This window comes from Tympanuchus pallidicinctus, unplaced genomic scaffold, assembly GCF_026119805.1.
Source record: "Tympanuchus pallidicinctus isolate F22 unplaced genomic scaffold, pur_lepc_1.0 scaffold6, whole genome shotgun sequence".
Classification (NCBI taxonomy): domain Eukaryota; kingdom Metazoa; phylum Chordata; class Aves; order Galliformes; family Phasianidae; genus Tympanuchus; species Tympanuchus pallidicinctus.
In genome coordinates, this window is record NW_026294780.1 from 19073268 (window position 1) to 19093038 (window position 19771).

At 43.2% G+C, this 19771-nt stretch overlaps 2 protein-coding genes across 4 annotated transcripts in view; one reads left to right on the top strand and one right to left on the bottom strand.

The window, feature by feature from the left end:
* The first annotated feature begins 11077 nt into the window (after positions 1-11077).
* On the top strand, positions 11078-19331 carry METTL21C (methyltransferase 21C, AARS1 lysine). Of its 2 annotated transcripts, none has more exons than XM_052664472.1 (5): positions 11078-11420; positions 14529-14683; positions 16008-16150; positions 17368-17485; positions 17744-19331. In XM_052664472.1, the coding sequence occupies exons 2-5, from the start codon at positions 14569-14571 to the stop codon at positions 18136-18138; spliced, it is 771 nt and encodes a 256-aa protein (XP_052520432.1). In that variant the 5' UTR covers positions 11078-11420; positions 14529-14568; the 3' UTR covers positions 18139-19331. The 2 variants fall into 2 exon arrangements, with proteins under 2 accessions (XP_052520432.1, XP_052520433.1); XM_052664473.1 differs by lacking the exon at positions 11078-11420 and adding an exon at positions 13490-13514.
* TPP2 (tripeptidyl peptidase 2) overlaps positions 18850-19771 on the bottom strand; it is a 48209-nt gene continuing 47287 nt past the window's right edge. For both annotated transcript variants that reach the window (XM_052705827.1, XM_052705828.1), the window contains one exon: positions 18850-19479. In XM_052705827.1, the coding sequence (XP_052561787.1) occupies positions 19390-19479 (90 nt within the window). In that variant the 3' untranslated portion in view covers positions 18850-19389. The remainder of the gene's footprint in view (positions 19480-19771) is intronic.

Below are 19771 nucleotides of genomic sequence, written 5' to 3' on the forward strand. Positions count from 1 at the left end.
GCAGGAATGAGAATTGTTTTTTTTTTTTTTAATCTATTGATTGAAAAAACTTTCTCTTTTTACCTGTAACCTCTCCCAAGGGTTGTCTCCTAGACAGAAAAAAAAGTCTAAAGCAAAAACGGCAATTTTAAGTAGCACTTGGGCAGCTAAATCCAAAATGTATATCCTGTGAGTTGTGCTCTAAAGCTGCCTATTTCATTTAGCAAAATCTACCATGTAGCTCCATTTCCACGTGTCTCTGTTTCATCAGCGTGGGCCATAGTTACAATTATTCAAATACAAATATTCTATCTGAACACAAGACCCACAGGCTTCCTAAAGAAATGCTTTGCCAGCTATTGCACTTTTGAAGACCTATTTTTAAGCCTAACCTTTGTTTTATGTCATACTTCTCTCCGGCTTCCTGGTTGAACACGTGCTGTGGCACCCACCTCTAGCCCACAGGGGATGCTTGAGCCTCTTCATACCAGGGCTTTTGTTACATCAGGGCATACTATGAAAAACTGACTTAAAAATAATGATCAGCCTGAAAACTGGACAACCAGTTTGCAAGATAAGAGAAAGGCAGTATAGAGATGCTTCCTTAGCATAGGCTCCTTGATGTATTTGGTACTCCAGGATAAGTGAGACATCTGCACAGGGTATGCAAGGGTATGCAGGGTGTCCCAACAGGATCCCAGCCACTGCTAAGAAGGCTGTGGGTCATCATGCTCAGCATCAGAGCAGCCTCAATGTCTTTGGAATGGGAAGGGCAGCTTTTACCCTGCACCAGTGTGCTGGTTTCATGCAGAAGTCTTTCGTCATGCCTGCTGCCTGGGCTGGCTTGACTGTCTCTCCATGCTGATTTTGTGCCATTTACACCACTCTCTACTTTAAAAAGCATACTGGAGGCTGATACTGAAAATTCAATTTTCCATTTTTTTGTTGTTGTTTTTTAAACCTAGTGATCTTTGTAAAAGTGGCTTTATTACTACTCTAACAAAAGAAACAGAGGATGTAAAAATAACAGGGATCAACCCTGAGTGAGCAGGGAGAGCAGAAATGGTTCGCCCTAGTTTACTGTTATTCATAGTATGTCTTCACCAACTTTCCATTGAGATTTACTTGGCAAATACACACAATTTTCTTTGCATATAAGCACTCATCCATATTCTTGTTTATGAGCATGTCTTTCCATTGTGATAGTAGCTCACACAGCTCTGATCCCTTATTTTATCTCACCAAGCAGGTGAGAGGATAACAAATTCACTCCAACAAAGCCCTTAATGCTGTGTTGCTGTTTCATGTCAGGCAAGGGGATAAAAAGCGATCTCAGTGCTGAGGTGATGAAAACTTTCCACTGTCAGATCCAGGTATGACCATTTGAGCAGCATGGGATTGTAAAGACAACAACTGAGCTGGGACCAGTGTGGAGAAACCTGTTATCTGAGAACCTTGGCTCCCATCCCAGCTGCTTCAAAAATGGAAGCTTTCAATTAACACTTTGCACCGTGACAGACAATGGATGTGGCAAGTATTTTCCTATTTGCAGATAAAAGTGAACCTATCTTCTGTATCACTAAAACAATCAATTAACTAAAAGGAATAAACCTTTCAGCTGCAACATGGCATTTAATTCAAAGGACTTTATGACATCAGACTTCAGAAGCATCATTTAAAAACAAACAAAAAAAAAATACAACCAAAAAGAAAAGTTCTAGTGCAAACTAGGAGGATGCAAGCACAAAAACATCCTGTTTATACTCAGGGTTTCTGGGACAGCAAATTGTTTTTCCTTTTGCACTTGGTTCATTTAAACCAAACCACAATTTATCACCACCTGGGAGAAGAAAGAAGAAGCAACTCCTTCAGAAAGAAATCCCTTAATTCGGTGTTTCAGAAAATTTCAGCAACAAGGCATCCTTTGTGCCTTGTGTTGGTGATTCTTCAGTACAGGCTTAGGAAATGAGAGCACCATATAGAGGCCAGACAAGATGCTGGGAAGCTTCAGCATCTGCCAGTGGGCAGCTCACTGCTGACCATAGCAGGATCACTGAAAAAGGCAGAGCCTCCCCAGCCTTCATCAGTGCTGCATGAATCCTCAGTAGTTAATGAATCACAGAATCACTTGAGTTGGAAGGGACCCTTAGTTGTTACCTAGTCCAATTCCCCTGAAATAAATGCTGCTTCACTGTTACAACTGTTACAAACCCAGTGTTTAAAAGCCAGTGTTAGTAGGGTTCTGCATGGTATAATTGCATATTTTGTAAAAAGTTGGGCTATATTAAATTACAACTGCTGGCACTTCTTTTACTCAAAAAGAAACCTGTTTGCTTGTCATCTCTGTGCCTGTTCTTTCCCTTTGGGCCAGGACACATTCCGGTCAGATTTTGTTTGAAGGCTGATCCCTTTCCCTTCCCTTCCCTTCCCTTCCCTTCCCTTCCCTTCCCTTCCCTTCCCTTCCCTTCCCTTCCCTTCCCTTCCCTTCCCTTCCCTTCCCTTCCCTTCCCTTCCCTTCCCTTCCCTTCCCTTCCCTTCCCTTCCCTTCCCTTCCCTTCCCTTCCCTTCCCTTCCCTTCCCTTCCCTTCCCTTCCCTTCCCTTCCCTTCCCTTCCTCCTTCTTAAACTTTTTGTAGTTGACAGTTGCTGTGAAGAAAAACTGCTCAGCTGAGGTGATACAACCACTGCTCAGACTTTAGTTGAGGTGAATTGGAAAACAGGTAGCAATTAAAACCAAAACGAACCTGATTAAGTCTTCCAGATTATTCTAAACAATTTTCATAACTTGTATGTGGATTATTGCATGGGAAAGCATTTATGATACAGCATCTGCAATGACTGCTTCCATATAAAATAGCTTAAGAGGGTTGCTTGCCATTCTAATAGCACATTTCAGTATTTGACCAATGGCTTACGTTGAATTGTTAAATGCCATTGCTTTTTGCCTGAATGTCCGTCCGCTGAGTGATTTATTATTATTGTTATATGAAGGATGAGTGGATGAAAAAGATAATACCCATTACCATCATCTCTACCTGGGACTGCCTTCTCTGGGGCTAAGCAGGCAAACAACTTGCTGGGCCTAAAATGAAGGAAGTAATTCTCTCTTCTTTGTGGCACTGCCGGTGGGAAGCAGCTTTAACCCTGTGGCAGTAGTCATGTCAAAATAATGTCTCTGAATAACCTTACAAAAGCTGCCAGGCAAATCTTTCACAGCTTTAAGTATTACTGGTACTCTCCAGATAACATAATTCTGTTTTCTCCGGGCCAGAAAAAACAGCATTACTGCAGGGGCAGTGGGACAGCAACAGCTTTGCCAAGCCCAATGCAGTTCTGAAGTTGTGCTGCTGGGACTTCTCACCTCACACCTGCACACACTGCAATTGGGCAAGCCAAGGAAACTCACCGAGATTAAGGGTTCCTGCTGGTAGAAACCATGTCAAACTCTCCCTTCCCTTCAAACACTCAGACCTTGCTGTATGTCCCCAAAAGGCAATGTAGCCCAATTGATGCTTCACAACATCTGTCTTAGTCACCTCCTATTTATTTCCCTGAAAATCTCAATAGATACAAAGAGCACAGTAACACTGTTTGACAGATCAAATTCCCAGCTACAAAACACTCTTTTTCAACACAGTCACCGCCATTGTTGTGCATTTTCACCAGTGGCAAACAGAAGCCGGTGTGCTGCACTCCTAAAAATCTGCACTAGCAGAGGTGACCCACTGTTGCTGCCACTAGTGCTGAAATGCACCACCCACCACTGCACTGTACTCACATCCACTGTTTGGTCCCCATAAACATTCAGAAAGCATCAGTGAATGTTAATGGGTGCAATTTTTTTTTCCATGTGGAGGAATCGGGCTGAGGAATGTCAGACTGCCCCTCTGCTCCATCTGTCACACAGCAACAAAACTGAACGGAATACTGGTGGGAAGGTTCAATTTTTACTGCCATACCAACATCTACTTCTGACATCATGGGCCGATACAATAAAACAGAAAACATCCCGGGGTCCTGAGAGAGATGGTTGGTGTGACTGCCAAGACACTCTCCATCATATTTGCCCAGAGTAATCCTCAGGGACTGGTAAAATGGAAACATCACTCCCATTGTTAGAAAGGGGAGCAGGGAAGACCTGGGAAACTACAGGCTTTTGAGTCTCACATATATGCCTGGGGAGATCATGGAACGGATCCTCCTGGAAGAATTGTTAAGGCACATGAGGGATGAGCAGGTTACTTGAGACAGCTAGCACTGTTTCATTGCCTGACCAATCTAGTGGCTTTCTATGATAGAGTGGCAGCACTGGTGGACAAAGGAAGGGCAAACAATATCATCTACCTGGACTTCTGCAAGATTTTTGACATGGTCCCACACCACATCCTTGCATCCAAATCAGAGAGATACGAGTTCAAAGAATGGACTATTCAGTGCAAAAGGAGGTGGTTGGATGGCCATAGCCAGATGATGTGGTAAGTGGCTCTACATCCAGGTGAAGACTGGTCATGAGTGGTGTCCTCCAGAGATCCACCTTGTGACCAGGGCTCTTCAACATCTTTATCAGTGACCTAGACAATGGGACTGAGTGCATCCTAAGCAAATTTGCTGATGACTACAAGCTGAATGGTGCAGTTGATGCAATACAAGGAGGGGATGCCTTCCAAAGGGGCCTGTACAAGTTTGAGAAGTGAGCTCACATGAACCTAAGTGCAAGGTCTTGCACTTAGGTTGAGGCAATCACAGGTATGCGTACAAACAGAGAGAAAAACAACTTGAGAGCAGCCCTGTGGAGAAGGACTCGGGGGTTCTGGCAGACAAAAAGTTGGAAATGAGCCACAAAAGTGTGCTTGCAGTGTAGAAGGCCAACTATATATTGGGCTAAATCAAAAGAGGGGTGGTCAGCAGGGAGAGGGAGGGATCTGCTTTCCTCCATTCTGCCTTTGTGAGGCTCCAACTGGAGAACTGTATCAGGGCCTGGGGCTGCCAGCACAAGAATGACAGAGTTGTTGGAGTGGGTCCAGAGAAGGCCATGAGGATTATCAGAGGGTTGGAGCACCTCCCCAGTGAAGACGGCTGTGGGAGCTGGGCTTGCTCAGTCTCAAGAAGAGACAGCTCAGGCCTTTCAGTACTTAAAGGAAGCTTGTAAACACAAAGCAAATTCACTTTTCACATGGGCCAATAGTGACAGGAGCAGGGGGAACAGCTTAAAATGAAAAGAGGGGAGATTTAGATTAGAAAACTGGAAAATTTTTAACTAAGATGTTGATGGGGCACTGTCATAGGTTGCCCAGAGAAATTATGGATGCCTCATCACTGGAGGTGTTCAAGGCCAGTTTAGATGGGGCTTGGGCAACTTGATCTAGTGCCTGATTTAGTGGATGACAACACTGTCTGTGGCAGAGGAGCTGGAAATAGATGATCTTTGAGGTCCCTTCCAACCCAAGCCATTCTATGATTCTATGACTTTTGGAACATGTATAAGTGAAAAACAACAAAAACAGCTAGCAAAGCAAAACAACAAGAAAAACAAAACACCAAGAACCAAAATACCAAGATACACAAGAACCATCTTACAGCTGTGTCTGAGGTCCTTGAGTTCAAGGCAAAAGTCACACTGACTCTAATGACTCAGTATTTACCTCACAGTCACAGTACAACATTATCACTTCAGTATCAATACCATCATCAGGCTGGAGGACTAACTCAGGCACAGAGCTGATCTGACCTCCAGTCGATTTTTTATTTCAATGCACACTATTTATGGGAAGACATCTCCTATGCCCTTTGTATTTGTAGTTGAGCTCATCCAAGGCAGAGTTGTTAAAAAACACTGCACTCGGGTGGCTGTCAAGTCAAAATTCCATCTGATTTGCTTTTTAATAAGGCCAAATTACTCACCAAGTGCACTAGTATGCAGAGGACACAACTTCTAAACTTAACTCTTGTTGCAAAACTAATTGCTTAATTACAGTGTTGCATGAGCTACTTATTAGTTGTTGTACTGACACTACTTCAAATCCGTTTTTGCCTTCCTTCCAGGGAAACCCCACATTTTTCACAAGTGGCAGTTAAGCAAGGAGTATCTTTGGTTGGGTTCCACTAACAAGCAATTCCATCAGCTCTTACCACAGCAAAACTTCCTGACTTCAGTAGCTTCTCCTGAATAAGGACTTGTTTAATTTAATCCCAGGCAAATACTATTACAACAGAATATAACCGTGCGTCCCATGTCAAACAAAGATTGTTAAAATGCCCTGCCAGCTTCATCTCCATGTGGTGTTGGCTGCAGTTGGCCAAAGTTTATAGTGTTGTGAATGGTGTGTTTACCCTTAACGTAACCAGCTCTATTTGGTTCTTCATCTGTGTATATAGTAACCAGCCCCAAACAGATCAAATAAATCAGCCCTGCTGTAAAACTTCCAGTTCGGTAAATTAAGACCATCGCAATCTTCGTTCTATAAAAAGCTCTATGGAATTAGTTCATGATCTCTTCCCTTGCCATAAGGAAAAAATAGCAGATGGCATTGAGTCTTCTTCTGAGATACCAGCTGAGGAATGGCAGAGGGGACCAAGAAAGTAAGACAGTACTCTGCCTGCAGCAGGGCTGAGAGCTCCTTGGTGAAGGGGTAGAACTCTTCATTTAAAAACTGCAACAGACAGTTCAGCTCCAGTGACTTCCTGCCCAGGGAGCAGTGTATCTTCAGACAAAGAGACGAACAAACAACGAGAAGAAGGTGGCCCTAGGTGAGAAAGATGACCTGTGAGGGACAGGGCCACCCCAATACAGAGGGAGAGTGGTGGAGGACTGAGATCAGTGAAGAAGCGCAAACTGAAACAACCCCCCAGGGGCACACAGCTTCAAGTCTTGTAAAATTGCCTAGGCAAGAACTGGAGAAATCACCATAACTCATTGCTGAGAGAAGCACGAGTACGTGGCTTTACATAGTAAATAGGACATCATCAGCTGCAACAAGCCCCACAGGCATCTTTCTTTTCTCTGCTGTCAATAGTGCTAATACAAACATGCATGATCTGGTTCACCAGAAACTTCATACAGCCGACTGCAGTCTTCACACTCAGCTGTACCAGGTGTTTGACCTCCCTCCCCACATACTCACGACCACCTTCCCTCTCCAGCCAACTCCTTAACCTGAGTGTTCTACCAAATTAAACTGCTGTGACGCATTTAATGGGCCTTTGCCATGATAAAAGAGACTTACAGAAGCTGGTGTCAAAATATCAACAGCCTTTGAAGAAGTCATACCCTTGTCACTAAGGAAGGCACCCTCCTCAATGAGGTGCTCAATGGAAGGCCTGTGTCAAGGATAAGGGTTTTTTCCATTTTAAAAACATAAAAATACTGGGGTTACTTTACGGATTCCCTCCATGCTGCTCCTTTGGCTGTCGCTGATGTGGAAGGCCGCTGGTACAGCTGGGTGCTGGGGGCTCATCCCACCGCCATGGGAATGGGCAGAGCAGCCTTCTGAGGATGTTAACCTGGAGCGAGCTTTGCCTGGCAGTTGGCTGCTTGTCAGCAGCTAAGGAGTCCCTGCAATTTGGAGAATGAAGACATGCTTCCCAGGTCCGGAAGAATTCAGCAGGTGCCTACAGTATAAAGATGAGAATCTGTTTTTGGGATGGTGTCTGCTGTTCTTCTTCAATAATTCAGCCATTGCCCAGCATAGCTGGGAGAACAGAAGGTTCTGGAGAGACCGCATTGTGGTCTTCCAGTTCTTGAAGGGAGCATATGAACAGGAGGGGGAATGGCTGTTTATGAGGGTGGATAGTGATAGAACAAGGGGGAATGGTCTTAAACTGAGACAGGGGAGGTTTAGGTTAGATATTAAGAGGAAGTTCTTCACACAGAGGGTGGTGACGCACTGGAACCAATTCCCAAGGAGGTTGTGGATGCCCCATCCCTGGAGGCATTCAAGGCCAGGCTGGATGTGGCTCTGGGCAGCCTGGTCTGCTGATTGGCAACCCTGCACACAGCAGGGAGTCAAAACGAGATGATCATTTGTAGTCCTTTTCAACCCAGGCCATTCTATAATTCTATGAAGGACCTCCAGCAAACCCTCAAAGGGAGCAAAACTCTGGATTCCTACAGTGGTATTGCAATGATGGTGGTTTTTTTTTGTTTTTGTTTTTTGTTTTTTTTTCCCAATATTCTTTTCTTTATCTTTTTTTTTTCCCTCCTTATAAGAACCCAACAGCTCCCTTCTCTTTCTGACTACTGATACACTTTGGAAAGCAGCATGGCAGTTGCCAGTCCCACTAATATCTCTTTCCTAAGTGACACCAAGCTTGAGCCCATCTGTATGCATTATGCTGTACCTGTCAGCACAGAGCCTGATTTATCATTTTCGCACCTCTCACAATGTATCAGAGATCCCTTTGCAATTCTTCAGCTTACTTTTAATTTCACTATCCTAAATAATTACATTACATCATCACCATGCCATCTCCTTCACACATCTCTTGGGTACTCTCAGCAGCACTGCTCCCTGTGATGTTCTGCGTACCTGCCAACTTACTGCTTCCTCATTGTTAACAAATTATCAAACCAGGAGATAACTCTCTTCTCATCCTATCAAAGCTCGATTTCTTGAAGGATCTTTAGCATGTACCTTTGCAAAAGCTTGTGAAAATTCACAGGCGTGATATTAAATACAGGATGCTAAACTACAAGGTTGATGGCCCTTTCAGAGGATATTATTAAGAAGAAATTCTTTACTGTGAGAATGGTGAGACACTGGAACATGTTGCCCAGAGAGGCATGCCCCCTCCCTGGAAGCATTCAAGGCCAGGCTGGATGGAGCTTTGAGCAACCTGGTCTAGTGGGAGGTGTCCCTGCCTATAGCAGGGGATTGAAAGTAAGGGGTCTTAAATGTCCCTTCCAACCCAAACCATTCTATGATTCTATGACATTTTATACCCTTTTCCCTTTCCACAAGAAGCCTTATCATTCATCAGCTCCCACTAGCACTGCTGCTCCTCAGTGCCAAGCCCTGCTCCAGGTGGCAGCTGGTAACATCCCTGCAATGTCCGGGCAGTTTGTGACCAATCTCATTGATAAGTAGAAGGAAACTCTGCCTACATTGCTGGAGGTCTGAAAGCACAGCAAAGGGAAGAGACCCACACAACCAGCAGGGATTCACATAAACAGAACTAAAACAAGCAAACAAACCTTAAGCCACACTTCTCCCCCTCCACTCTGCCCATTTAAGATCCATCTGAAGTACTGCACCCAGGCATGGGGATCTCAGCACAGGAGGGATGCAGAGCTGTTGGACTGAGTCCAGAGGAGGGCCATGAAGATGACCAGTAGGCTGCAGCTCCTGTCCTACAGAGACAGAATGAGGGCTGGGCTTGTTCAGACTGGAGAAGGCTCCAGGGAGACCCCATTGTGGCATTCCAGCACCTAAAGAGAGCTCATGTGCAGGAAGAGGACCAAGTTTTCACACAACCTGATAGTGATAGGACAAGGAGGAATGGTTTTAAATTCAGAGAAGGGAGATATAGGCTAGATGTCAGGAAGAAACTTGTGACGGCGGTAAGGCGCTGGCACAGCTGCCCAGAGAAGCTTTGGTGCCCAATCCCTGAAGGCACTCGAGGCCAGGTTGGATAGGGCCCTGGGCAGCTAAGTTGGTGGGGGGCAGCCCTGCCCATGGCACGGGGTTGGGGCTGGGTGGCCTAAGGCCCCTTGCAACCCAAATCATTCTGTGATTCAATATCATAGAAAGCCTGATTCTATATCACAAGGCCTGAAGTGGTGGAATGCCCTCTGCCCACTCAAGCCCGCAGAAATTTTAATGCCATGGTGCTGCACTCCCAGATGAAGCTCATTTGCAGCATTAAACAAAAAGTGCTTGGAGAAAGACTGTGGCACATGAAGCATTTGTAGAAATTATCTGTAAAGTATGTTTGAACAGCACTTGTATTTCAAGCAGCTAGTGTTGCTACCTGCATAACTTACAGGCAAGAAGTGAAGCCACACCTAAATTATTTCTAACCATGCTATACCATTGATCCTGAAGCTGCTTTTCAACTGCCCTCACAAGACAGAACAAGGAGCGAGCCTTTTCCTTCGATTTGATTTGAAAAGTGCAGTGCCTGTGCTCAGCACTAATCCCAGCACCAAAGCTGAAGGCAGAGCACTGGCAGCAGGACTGGTCTGAGCTACGTCCATCTGCGGAGGCAAAACATTGATATGAGAGCCAGGAACATGCCTGCTTGAAAGATCATGTCACAAAAAAACAACAAAACCCTCTCAACAGAGACAACAGTCACTTCAACAGTGAGTTGGACATCTCTGCCTTCTTTTTTCTGCTGTCAGCTCCTGACCTAGCTCAGGGCCACCTATTTTCACAGTGAGGGGAAATGGAGGGGGGCTGTGTAGTGCACAAGGATGAGGCACAGTTTTTAAGACATAGTTAAGTTAATGATCTGCCCCTTGGATCCATAAATAAATCAATAGATATGTTCTTTTCAATATTCCAGAGAAAGGAGATCAGGGTGACTTGGTGCAAGCATCCAGGCGTCTCCTACACTCGATGCAACTGCTGGAGCCTTCCCGTGGCCGAGGTGGGAAATGCACAGCCCCGAAAGGCTCATCTCATGTCTCTGCTCTGGAGAATGAGACCTGAATTCACAGTCTGTTCCCCCGAAAGGTGCACATCCTTGCATGCTGAGCCGAATATGCACTGCTGCCCTCCTCTCTCACTTCATCCTGCAGCTGCCTGCCAGCCCTTCGGCTTTCACAGCTCCTTTCAAACTTTTTTTACTCCAATTTTTTTTTTCCTTAAAAATCCTTTCGGGGAGAAATGGGGGACAGGAGGCAGAAAGGCAGCCATGGAAAATGCACACAACTGCTTGATTCTTGATGTGTGCAAGCAACGCACATCTGGTGTATGTCTGACATCTATAATTCCCGTTAGTGCTGCAGAGCAACAAGAGCTCCCTGAGGGAGTGAAGTTCCCATCGCTGCTAGCAGGCACTGCCCGTGCAAATCGCTGCTGATCCCGGCTGCAGGGAGTCCGCGGGGCCCTGACCTTCCCTCGGAGCCGCTTCCGACCCCTCATTTTCCTCCACACTCGGGCTGTGCCTCTCGCACGCAGCTGCTCCCTTGGGTCAGGACTGCAGATCCTGACGGGGCTCAGCCAGCCTGGCAAATGAGAGGCTGGAAAAGCCCCACAGTTCTGCTTGTGAGGCAGCAGCACTCGGGACTATGAGGTTCAGGAGCATTTTTGTTTCATGCCGCAAGTGGAAAAGATCTGAGCATGGGGCAGCGAGCCCTTCGCACGCTGCCTGGTCATGTTGCTGTAAATAGCCCACCAGCCCTGGCGGGCAGCGCGGCTGCTTCCAGGTGCGCGGCGGTATAAAAACCTCTGGAGGGGGCATCAGCCTGCGGGAGCCTTCCAGCGCCTTGCACCACAACAGGTAACGGCACTGCTCCACTGCCCTGACCCTAACACTGACGTGGATGCTTCCTGCTGACTAACGAACTCAGCTCTGCACTCCTTGCCTGCTCTGCCCACGCACACCTAACATGTTGGTTTTTTGCATTTGGATGCATGTACCTTATGGGCTCAAATATCATAAGGGTGTACAGCAATGCTCTAGGCATATATATGCATACAGACACACGTGCATATTAGGCAGTGTATTGAACTTTGCACGAGTGCTCAGAAACATTGAGTGCATGGCCGGTCCTAACTCACACTGCAGTGCAACTGCGCTTCTCCTTCGAGCAGATGGAAGTGGCTTTCGCCTGTTAATTCTGACTACAACCAGCAACGTAGTGTGACCTTGTGCCAAGAAAACAGAGAAGCCTCTCAGCAGAGCTGTGCTCACTGCTGAGGACCGAGTCACACAGTACTACTGCTCAGTAACCTACTTTTTTTTATTTCGGGCCATGCGGTCAGATCCAAAAGCCCTTTCCAAGCAATGAATTTCAGAAGTTGAGGCAGAAAATTTATTAGAGGGGATAAAAGCTAAAAGCTGAATAAAGCTAAAGCTGAAAAAGCTAAAAGGAGGCTGAGGAGAGACCTTTTTGCTCTCTTCCAGTATCTAAAAGGTGGTGACAGCGAGAGCAGGGTCTCTTCTCAATGGTGGTAGGACAAGGGGAAATGGCCTTAAGTTGTGCCAGGGTAAGTTTAGGTTGGATATCAGGAGAAACTTCTTTACAGAAAGGGTTGTTAAGCACTGGAATTGGCTCCCCAGGGAGGTGATTGAGTCACCATCCCTGGATGTTTGGATGTGGTGCTCAGGGACATGATTTAGCGGTGGCTTGTTAGTAGTATGGGTAGGTTGTGGTTGGACTCAATGATCTTTAAGGTCTTTTCCAACCTGAGTGATTCTATGGCTTTTTAAAGCATTCCCGTAAGGTTTATTACCATCTTACAATTTAGTCTTAAGCATTTTATTACCCTGTCAGATAGATACAATTTTGTGACTTATTCCATCTTCTTAAAGTTCCGAAGAAATCAAACGTGGTGTTGCAACTTATTTTTTTGGCAACAAAGTCAAAGACTGTTAGTGTAGCCCCCATGAGTTTAAACTCTTTGGAAACCACAGAATTTAGGTGATGATTCCCTTCAGAACCACTTTGCCAATACATGAGCTGCTAACCACCACAAAGAGCCAGCAGTTTCTAAGGGAACAGATTTTGCTTGCCATACTGTCTTCCCCAGATTAAATGTTTATAAGGGATGTATCACTTTCAGGGAAATGTGGATCAGAAAACTGTATGAAGTGTCCATTCTAGTAAGACAGCAGCAACTTGAGCATCCTGCACGTGATGATGCAGATACTGCCCACGTGCAACAAGAGCACCCAGTAGTGACCTCTGCCCACAGCCCTCAAGTAGAGTCGGTCATTTACAGTAATAAATGAAAGCTGTTCATACATTAATATATTTGAATCCAGACTAAATGTAGCTTGTAGCAAAAGCAAAACAACAAAAAACAAAACAAAAAAAAACCCTTCACTTTATGAATGACTAATAGCTGTGGCATTAGGATGTATGAAACAATAACTTCCTATTATGCAAAAGCAACGCCTACAAAAAGATATGAATGATGTTACTGTGGCATCCAGAAGCCCGGCATGATGTATCTATCACTATGAATAAATGCAGAGTGCATAACCTCTTCTCCCAGACTGACATCTGAGAACTTGGGCACCTGAGGGACTTCAGGGCCAGACCAGGCCCATCAGTGTAACCCACGGTTATTTTTCAGATCTCTTGATCCTTTTAAGAAGGGCTTTAATAAAAACAGCAAAGCACCTTTATGAATATTTAAGTTGACTCCTATTCCAGAGCATAGTGGAAATGGTAAGTGATGGCCTGAACGAGTGATTGAGCACCTGGCAGGAAGGCAGGGACAAACTGCTCAGCTGCATGCAGTGCACCTGTGTGACTGGATGGGGTGGATCCAGGATCCACCTCTTCCCAGACCTCATTTAAGGGTTGGCAGGGGAAGAGAGAGCATTACTTGCTGGAAATCTCTGCCTATCTGAGATCTTCCAAAGGTAAGCAGCTCTTTTTTTTCTTTTCTGTATCTGTGGCTGCTGTGTTTGGCCTTGCTCCCGTTTGTTGTAGCCAAAGACTTTACTACTCTGCCATTATCATTCCATTATAGCATTACACAGAGGATCTCAAAGAAAAAAAGAGAAGAAAGCATAACGATTTTTAAGCGCAACAGAACATCTCTCCTTTAGTTTAGAATTCAACGTGTCTGTACTGAATGATATCAGAGGAGTTATTTATTACAAGTGCTTAACAGTAGAGCAGCAAATACACATTTACTAAGCTGCGTCAAATCTGATCTGTGGTAGCCACGTGGCCAACTGTAAGCCTGAACTGCCACAGTAAGAACTTGATTTTATTTTTTTTTTCATATCTGGAGCTGGAATGGGAGCCATTGCTGAGAACAGGCAGTGTACTATCGAAACTGAACTGGCTGCTGTAGCTCCAGCATTACCTTCCATATTCAATCTCCTATGCCTCTATTGTATTTTGAATTATATACGAAAGTTGTGCAGCCAGAACTCGTTACCTGCCAGATAGAGGCCCTCTGAGGAGGAAAAATACAAAACAAAATCTGCAGAATTCCAATTACTTAGCATTCTCCCTTTTGAACTGGTAAAAAATAAAATAGAATCACTTGCCATAGCTGTGAACAAACACCATGCTACAGGAGTCAGCACACGAGTCTTGTGCCTGTGAATAAAGGGAGTAATAAGGAATATATTAAGCAGCAGAACTGCAATGGTGTCAGCATCGTGAGTGCAAATAAACCACCTCCACACATCAGCAGTCATTCTGCCCTTAAAAACTACCTGCAGGCACTGCCAAGCTTCTCCCTCACGGATCAAAGGAGGTGCTTAAAAAAACCTCCATCAGCGTGAGGCCACCCAACCCAGTCATATGAGCCTGGGCAGAGCCAGAGCAGGATGGGGAGATCCCACAGCCGGCTCTCCAATCATCTTGTACAAACGAATTTCCCTCAACTTTCTATATATATGTATGTATTTCTATTTCAGTTCCACAATCTTGGCACAGCAGCTGTCATTTCCCAACACAATGCAAAAAGCAACAGACTGCCAAACAGCGGAAGGAGAAGCCTGTGAAGAGCCGTGTGAGTCTGAGAACTGCACTTGCAGCTCCAACTGCTCATCAACAGCAGAATCCAACCCCGGTATAATCCTTTATAATACTGCAATTGCTGTGTCCTGCTGGTATTTCATCACTTCATTTTTCTGTCTTTGGATAGTGAACGTCAATCTGTCACTTCTCTTCTTGAGCTCTACTCTCCCCATTTTTTTTCCCTCTGTTGTAGTTTATTTTTGGACCAAATCTAGGAAAATTATTCTAACTCCATAATTGACGTGCATATTGTAAAAAGCCCCTGGATTTTATTTAGACACCAGAGAAATAATTTTCAAGCACTGCCAGAGAGCTGATTATAACATGTATTGGTTGGGCTGGCGCTGCTGAAGCTGTGATATTACAAATTTTAACACAAGCTAAACCGCTTTGCTTGAGCATCTATCAAGAACTGCAGGCAGGCATTGATCAAAATCCATGCAAGCCAGAGCAAAATTGTCCTTTGCAGTTGAATGTTGTATCATCTATGCATATCCTGCCACAAGGCCAATGGCTGCACAGTCATTAAGTGCCCTGATTTCAGTGAGATTGGTTGGAGCAGTTAAGCTGAGCTATCCTGAACATCAACCCTCCCAGCCTACATGCTATGATGAGACACGTTAGTACTACACTACAGTGGCACTGACACTTGCTCAACAGCAGCGTTTCAAAATACACTGAAAAAGTGTTTCAGAACCCTCTTTTTGTAAGAATTCAAGAAACCCAGCTCTTTTAGTGAGTGGCAGTGTAACAGGTAAAACAGAAATGGCGGGTACTCTTCTCTTTGAAACGCAAAGCTTAGCATTCTGTATCTGCTGGCCATCTTCTAGCAGGCATGTTAAGTTCATTAAGTATATTACTATCTAAAAAGATGCTAAAAAGAAACTATTTGCTATCTGATTTCAAGAGTCAGTAGGAAAAAAAAAAAAACAACAACAACAAGGAAAAGCACTTAAATCTCAAGCATAACATGAGCTGCAGAAGGCAACTTCTCTGTATTTTATATTTTGGTATCTGTAAAGTGCCACGTAAACACTCAATCACAGAAAGGTCTTAAAAGCTTGTTCAGTTCCAGCCTCCTGCCAGGACTGCTCCCACCAGCTCAGGCTGCCCAGGGCCCCATCCAACCTGGCCTGAATGCCTCCAGGGATGGGGATCCATAGGTTCTACTGGGTAGCCTGTTAAAAACACTGCTTCTGCTCCTCCAGCAGCCAGACTGCCCACAGCTGGAGAGCAGATGGTCTTAAACCCCATCACCTGACAGCTTTTCCAGTGCATGTGCTCATGTACAATATTCACAAAGTCCTTCTCATACTTTAAAAAGCTGTGCGTTAATCCATGCATATGTAATACCCCTTTCATCTTCTCTCTCACAGATTCACCAGTAATTCTTAAAATATTGCAGAACTGGGCTCCCACAGTTTCCCACTACTTTGACAAAGAGCATTACACTTATGCAGGCCAGCACATTGTCATCCAGGAATCTATAGAACACTTTGGAGCAGTGGTGTGGCCTGGGGTAAGTACTCAATATGGCATCCAGGGAGTTGACGTGACTGATAAATCAGAAACGACAATGGCAGACAAACCTCAAGCTAGTATTTTTTTTAGTTAATTACTATTTCTGGTGAGGAACTAAGCTGTGAAATACTAGAGCAGAAAGCTCTGCCTTACACTGATTTAGTAGTTTGCACCATAAGAAATGGGGCATGTAAGTAGCATGTAGATAGTAAATTATTTCCACTTACAGAGGTAAGAAAAAAAAAAAAAAATACCTTCCAATTGGTCAATTGGATGAAGATAGGGAGGAAAAAAAGTTGTTTGGAAAAAATTGGAAAAATTGTTGCTTCCTCCACATGGTCAGCTGCTCATTTTAGAAAATGGAAGCAATCAAGCATTACAAAAAGGAGACTAAAGAAGAAAATTGTGAAAGATTAAAGAAGGTACTTTAAAATAATGAAAATGTTTCTTTGAAAGAACAGCCTGGAACTATTCCAGCGCAGTGCAAACAGGTCTTTTCCCATCTTCATTCCTTCTGCTGCAAAAAAAGAACTTCTTGTAGACTCTGGAGGAAGAAAGGGTGCTTCAGAATTTTTCAGATCTACTTTTATTGGAAAAGCTCACCAACAACGTCTGACCAAAAAAGGGGGAAAAAAAAAAATAAAAAATAAAGTGTATGGATAAATGAAACTGTATCTGAATCTGGAACGTCAGAACATCAGTTCTCAAATTAATCAGGTGTCAGAATGCAGATGGTAAAACTTTCCAAGAAAAGCGCGAGGTTGTGCAAATTGGGCTGGTGATTCATGAGTTGTCAGCCTGCCCACAGCAGGTAGACAGCGATGCATTATGAGGAAGCACAGGAGTTAAAACCCTAACACACCACTCTTAAGAAGACAAACAAAAGGGCAGTTAATTTCTTTGGCATCTGTTTATGTTATTCATCAATAGAATGGTTCCCATTTGGACGCTACCTATCTTGAGCTGTGAGAGGAATCACAAAAGGTACACGTCTGCTGCAAATTCATTATCTCACAAGACCTAAAATTAACAATAAACTAGTTTAATCGGATTGTTTGACATAAAGAACAGGACACAGTGTTTCTTTCCATATTATGTTTATGTTACAGCCATCAGTGTTTTCCACTGTATAAAAAAATACAGTATAAAAACATCAAATTAATTTTTGTGCAACTTAATTGATACCATCTTATGAATACGTGGTAATTATTTCAGGCACTGGCTTTGTCTCAGTATCTGGAATCAAATCAAGAACGATTCAACCTCAAAGACAAGAAAGTTTTAGAAATTGGTGCTGGAACAGGCTTGGTTTCCATCGTGGCTTCCATCTTAGGTCAGTAAACTATTTCCTTTCAGATTTCTTATGAAACACAATCTAGATCTGTGACTGCCACTTGAAAGCAATGAAGCAACAGCTGAAATTAATACATTCGTCACTGCTTTTTTAAAAAAATGAAAGCAAGTTGAACACTGATGTTAATAAAGATTCTAGTTATTGCTGAGGGGGAAGCAGGGGAAGTAATATCAAAAGTTTATATCTTTAGGTTTAACTACATACCTCTGAATTAAAACAAATCTATGTATTCTTTAGGAGCTTATGTTACAGCTACTGATTTGCCTGAAGTTCTTGAAAATCTCTCATTTAATATTTCAAGAAATACACACAACATGAATACGCACAAACCTGAAGTGAGAAAACTGGTGTGGGGAGAAGACCTCAATGAAGACTTCCCTTTATCAACTTACCATTATGATTTTATACTGGCAAGTGATGTTGTATACCATCATACTGCTCTGGATGCCCTGCTAGCAACAATGGTACACTTCTGCCAGCCAGGGACAGTATTATTATGGGCAAATAAATTCAGATTCAGTACAGACTATGAATTTTTGGAACAACTTTGCAATATATTCGATACATCCATCCTAGCAGAATTTCCAGAATCAAACGTCAAGTTGCTTAAAGCCACGGTAAGAGAGAACTGAAGAAAAAAAAACTACTACTAATTTTCATTTCACCCCTGCACCTTGCAGTTTGGAATGTGATGTGCAATTATGGTACGCCCTCTGTGCGTTTACATCTGTGAAGTTGTAGCTGTAGCTGAACTCTGCATGTTTTGTTACAAGAAATCTGGCAAGACAAGCAATATAGCTCATTTGTCTTGGGTTCATGCTTACAACCTATTCGAACAGACCAATTTCCCTCCACTGGAGGAACAATGTCACTAAGTAGTCAGATAGCAGGGAGACATTAACAGAAAGCATTGATCTTCTAGGCTGCACTAAACTTCTGCTGTTTGGAAGGTGTTCTCTTTCAGCAAATTTCATTTACATACTCCTGGATGAACCAATATTTTTAGCTTTATTTGTTTTTATTACCTATAAAATAATCTCTTAAAGTATCAGAGTGCACATGGTGTTCTTTTGATCGTCAGTTTTGCACATTTATTCTGTTGTGTTTTACATTTTTAACATTATTAAACATATATGTATAGCTTTACAATACCTGGTCAAGATTTAACTGTCTGGCACTTTATACACGTATCAGCCTGTCCTGATACTCAGGTTCACATGGATTTTTGAGTTTGCCTGAAATCACTCCAAAATGAAGATTTACAGGAGCACCTATGCATCAGCAATTCTGAGCTGCATGTATTAACAGTTTCAGAGGTTGAATTTTTCTTTAAAAAACAAAAAAAAAAAACAAAAACAGAAAAAAACAAAAAACCAAAACCAAAGAACAAAACCACAAATGTAAACTCTTGCAAACAATATGGATAATTATGTCCCATTACTTTTGTCTAATAAATAAGATTTTAGCTACTCCTGAAGTAGCTTTAAGGCCTTCATACAATTGAAAATGAAATTAAGATCAAACGTGTTAAAAGTCACTTTACCGTAAAAAATACAGAGCTTTTACAGGTTTGCAGTTAAAATTAACAGTTAAGAAACTAACATGCATGCAGTAAGCTATATCAGCCTAATTCCAACTCTTTTCTGTTAGCAGTTCTGGCACGTCCATTGCCAGCAATGGGATGCACAATAAGGTAACTCCCTGATGACTGGAGTCAGGTTAGCAGGTATTAAGCTGTACCCAGGTGCCTTTACTGATAAATACACACAATTTAATGATCGACATTCAGTAATGAAAACATGCGTTCCTATAAAAAAAAATCAAACTTATCTTTTCATATCCTGCCCTTATAGAATTACGTTAGGTTTACAATTTCCAGATTTCTAGAATACACAATAATCAGGGGGATACATAACAGGAAGCCAGTTTTCAGAGAAAGTTGCACAGTGAGTCCATCCCAATAACTTCATTAGCTGAAGGAAGAAAGCAAACAAAAAAAAAGTGAGACGCTCATGGGTCATATTCTTCAATTTAAGTCCTTCCAACACACATTGCACTGACATTAACTACTCACTGAGGATATCTGTAATCAGAAAGATAAGTCTGGAGAACTTGAGCTTATTTGGATCTGAAAGGCTAGGTGATCTACAGCCTTTCAATTAAACATACGAATATTTGATGTGATTAAATTTCATAGGAGGTACAGTAATTCCCATTAATTCTCTGCCTATGTTATACTGGTACTATTTGTGATTACTAACAGTA

What these genes read in the sequence shown, in the direction of transcription:
- METTL21C (XM_052664472.1), top strand. Translation starts at nt 14,569, where the DNA reads ATGCAAAAAGCAACAGACTGCCAAACAGCGGAAGGAGAAGCCTGTGAA. An exon ending in AACAGCAGAATCCAACCCCG is followed by an intron (nt 14,684 to 16,007) that starts GTATAATCCTTT and finishes TCTCTCTCACAG; the next exon opens with ATTCACCAGTAATTCTTAAA. An exon ending in CATCGTGGCTTCCATCTTAG is followed by an intron (nt 17,486 to 17,743) that starts GTCAGTAAACTA and finishes TGTATTCTTTAG; the next exon opens with GAGCTTATGTTACAGCTACT.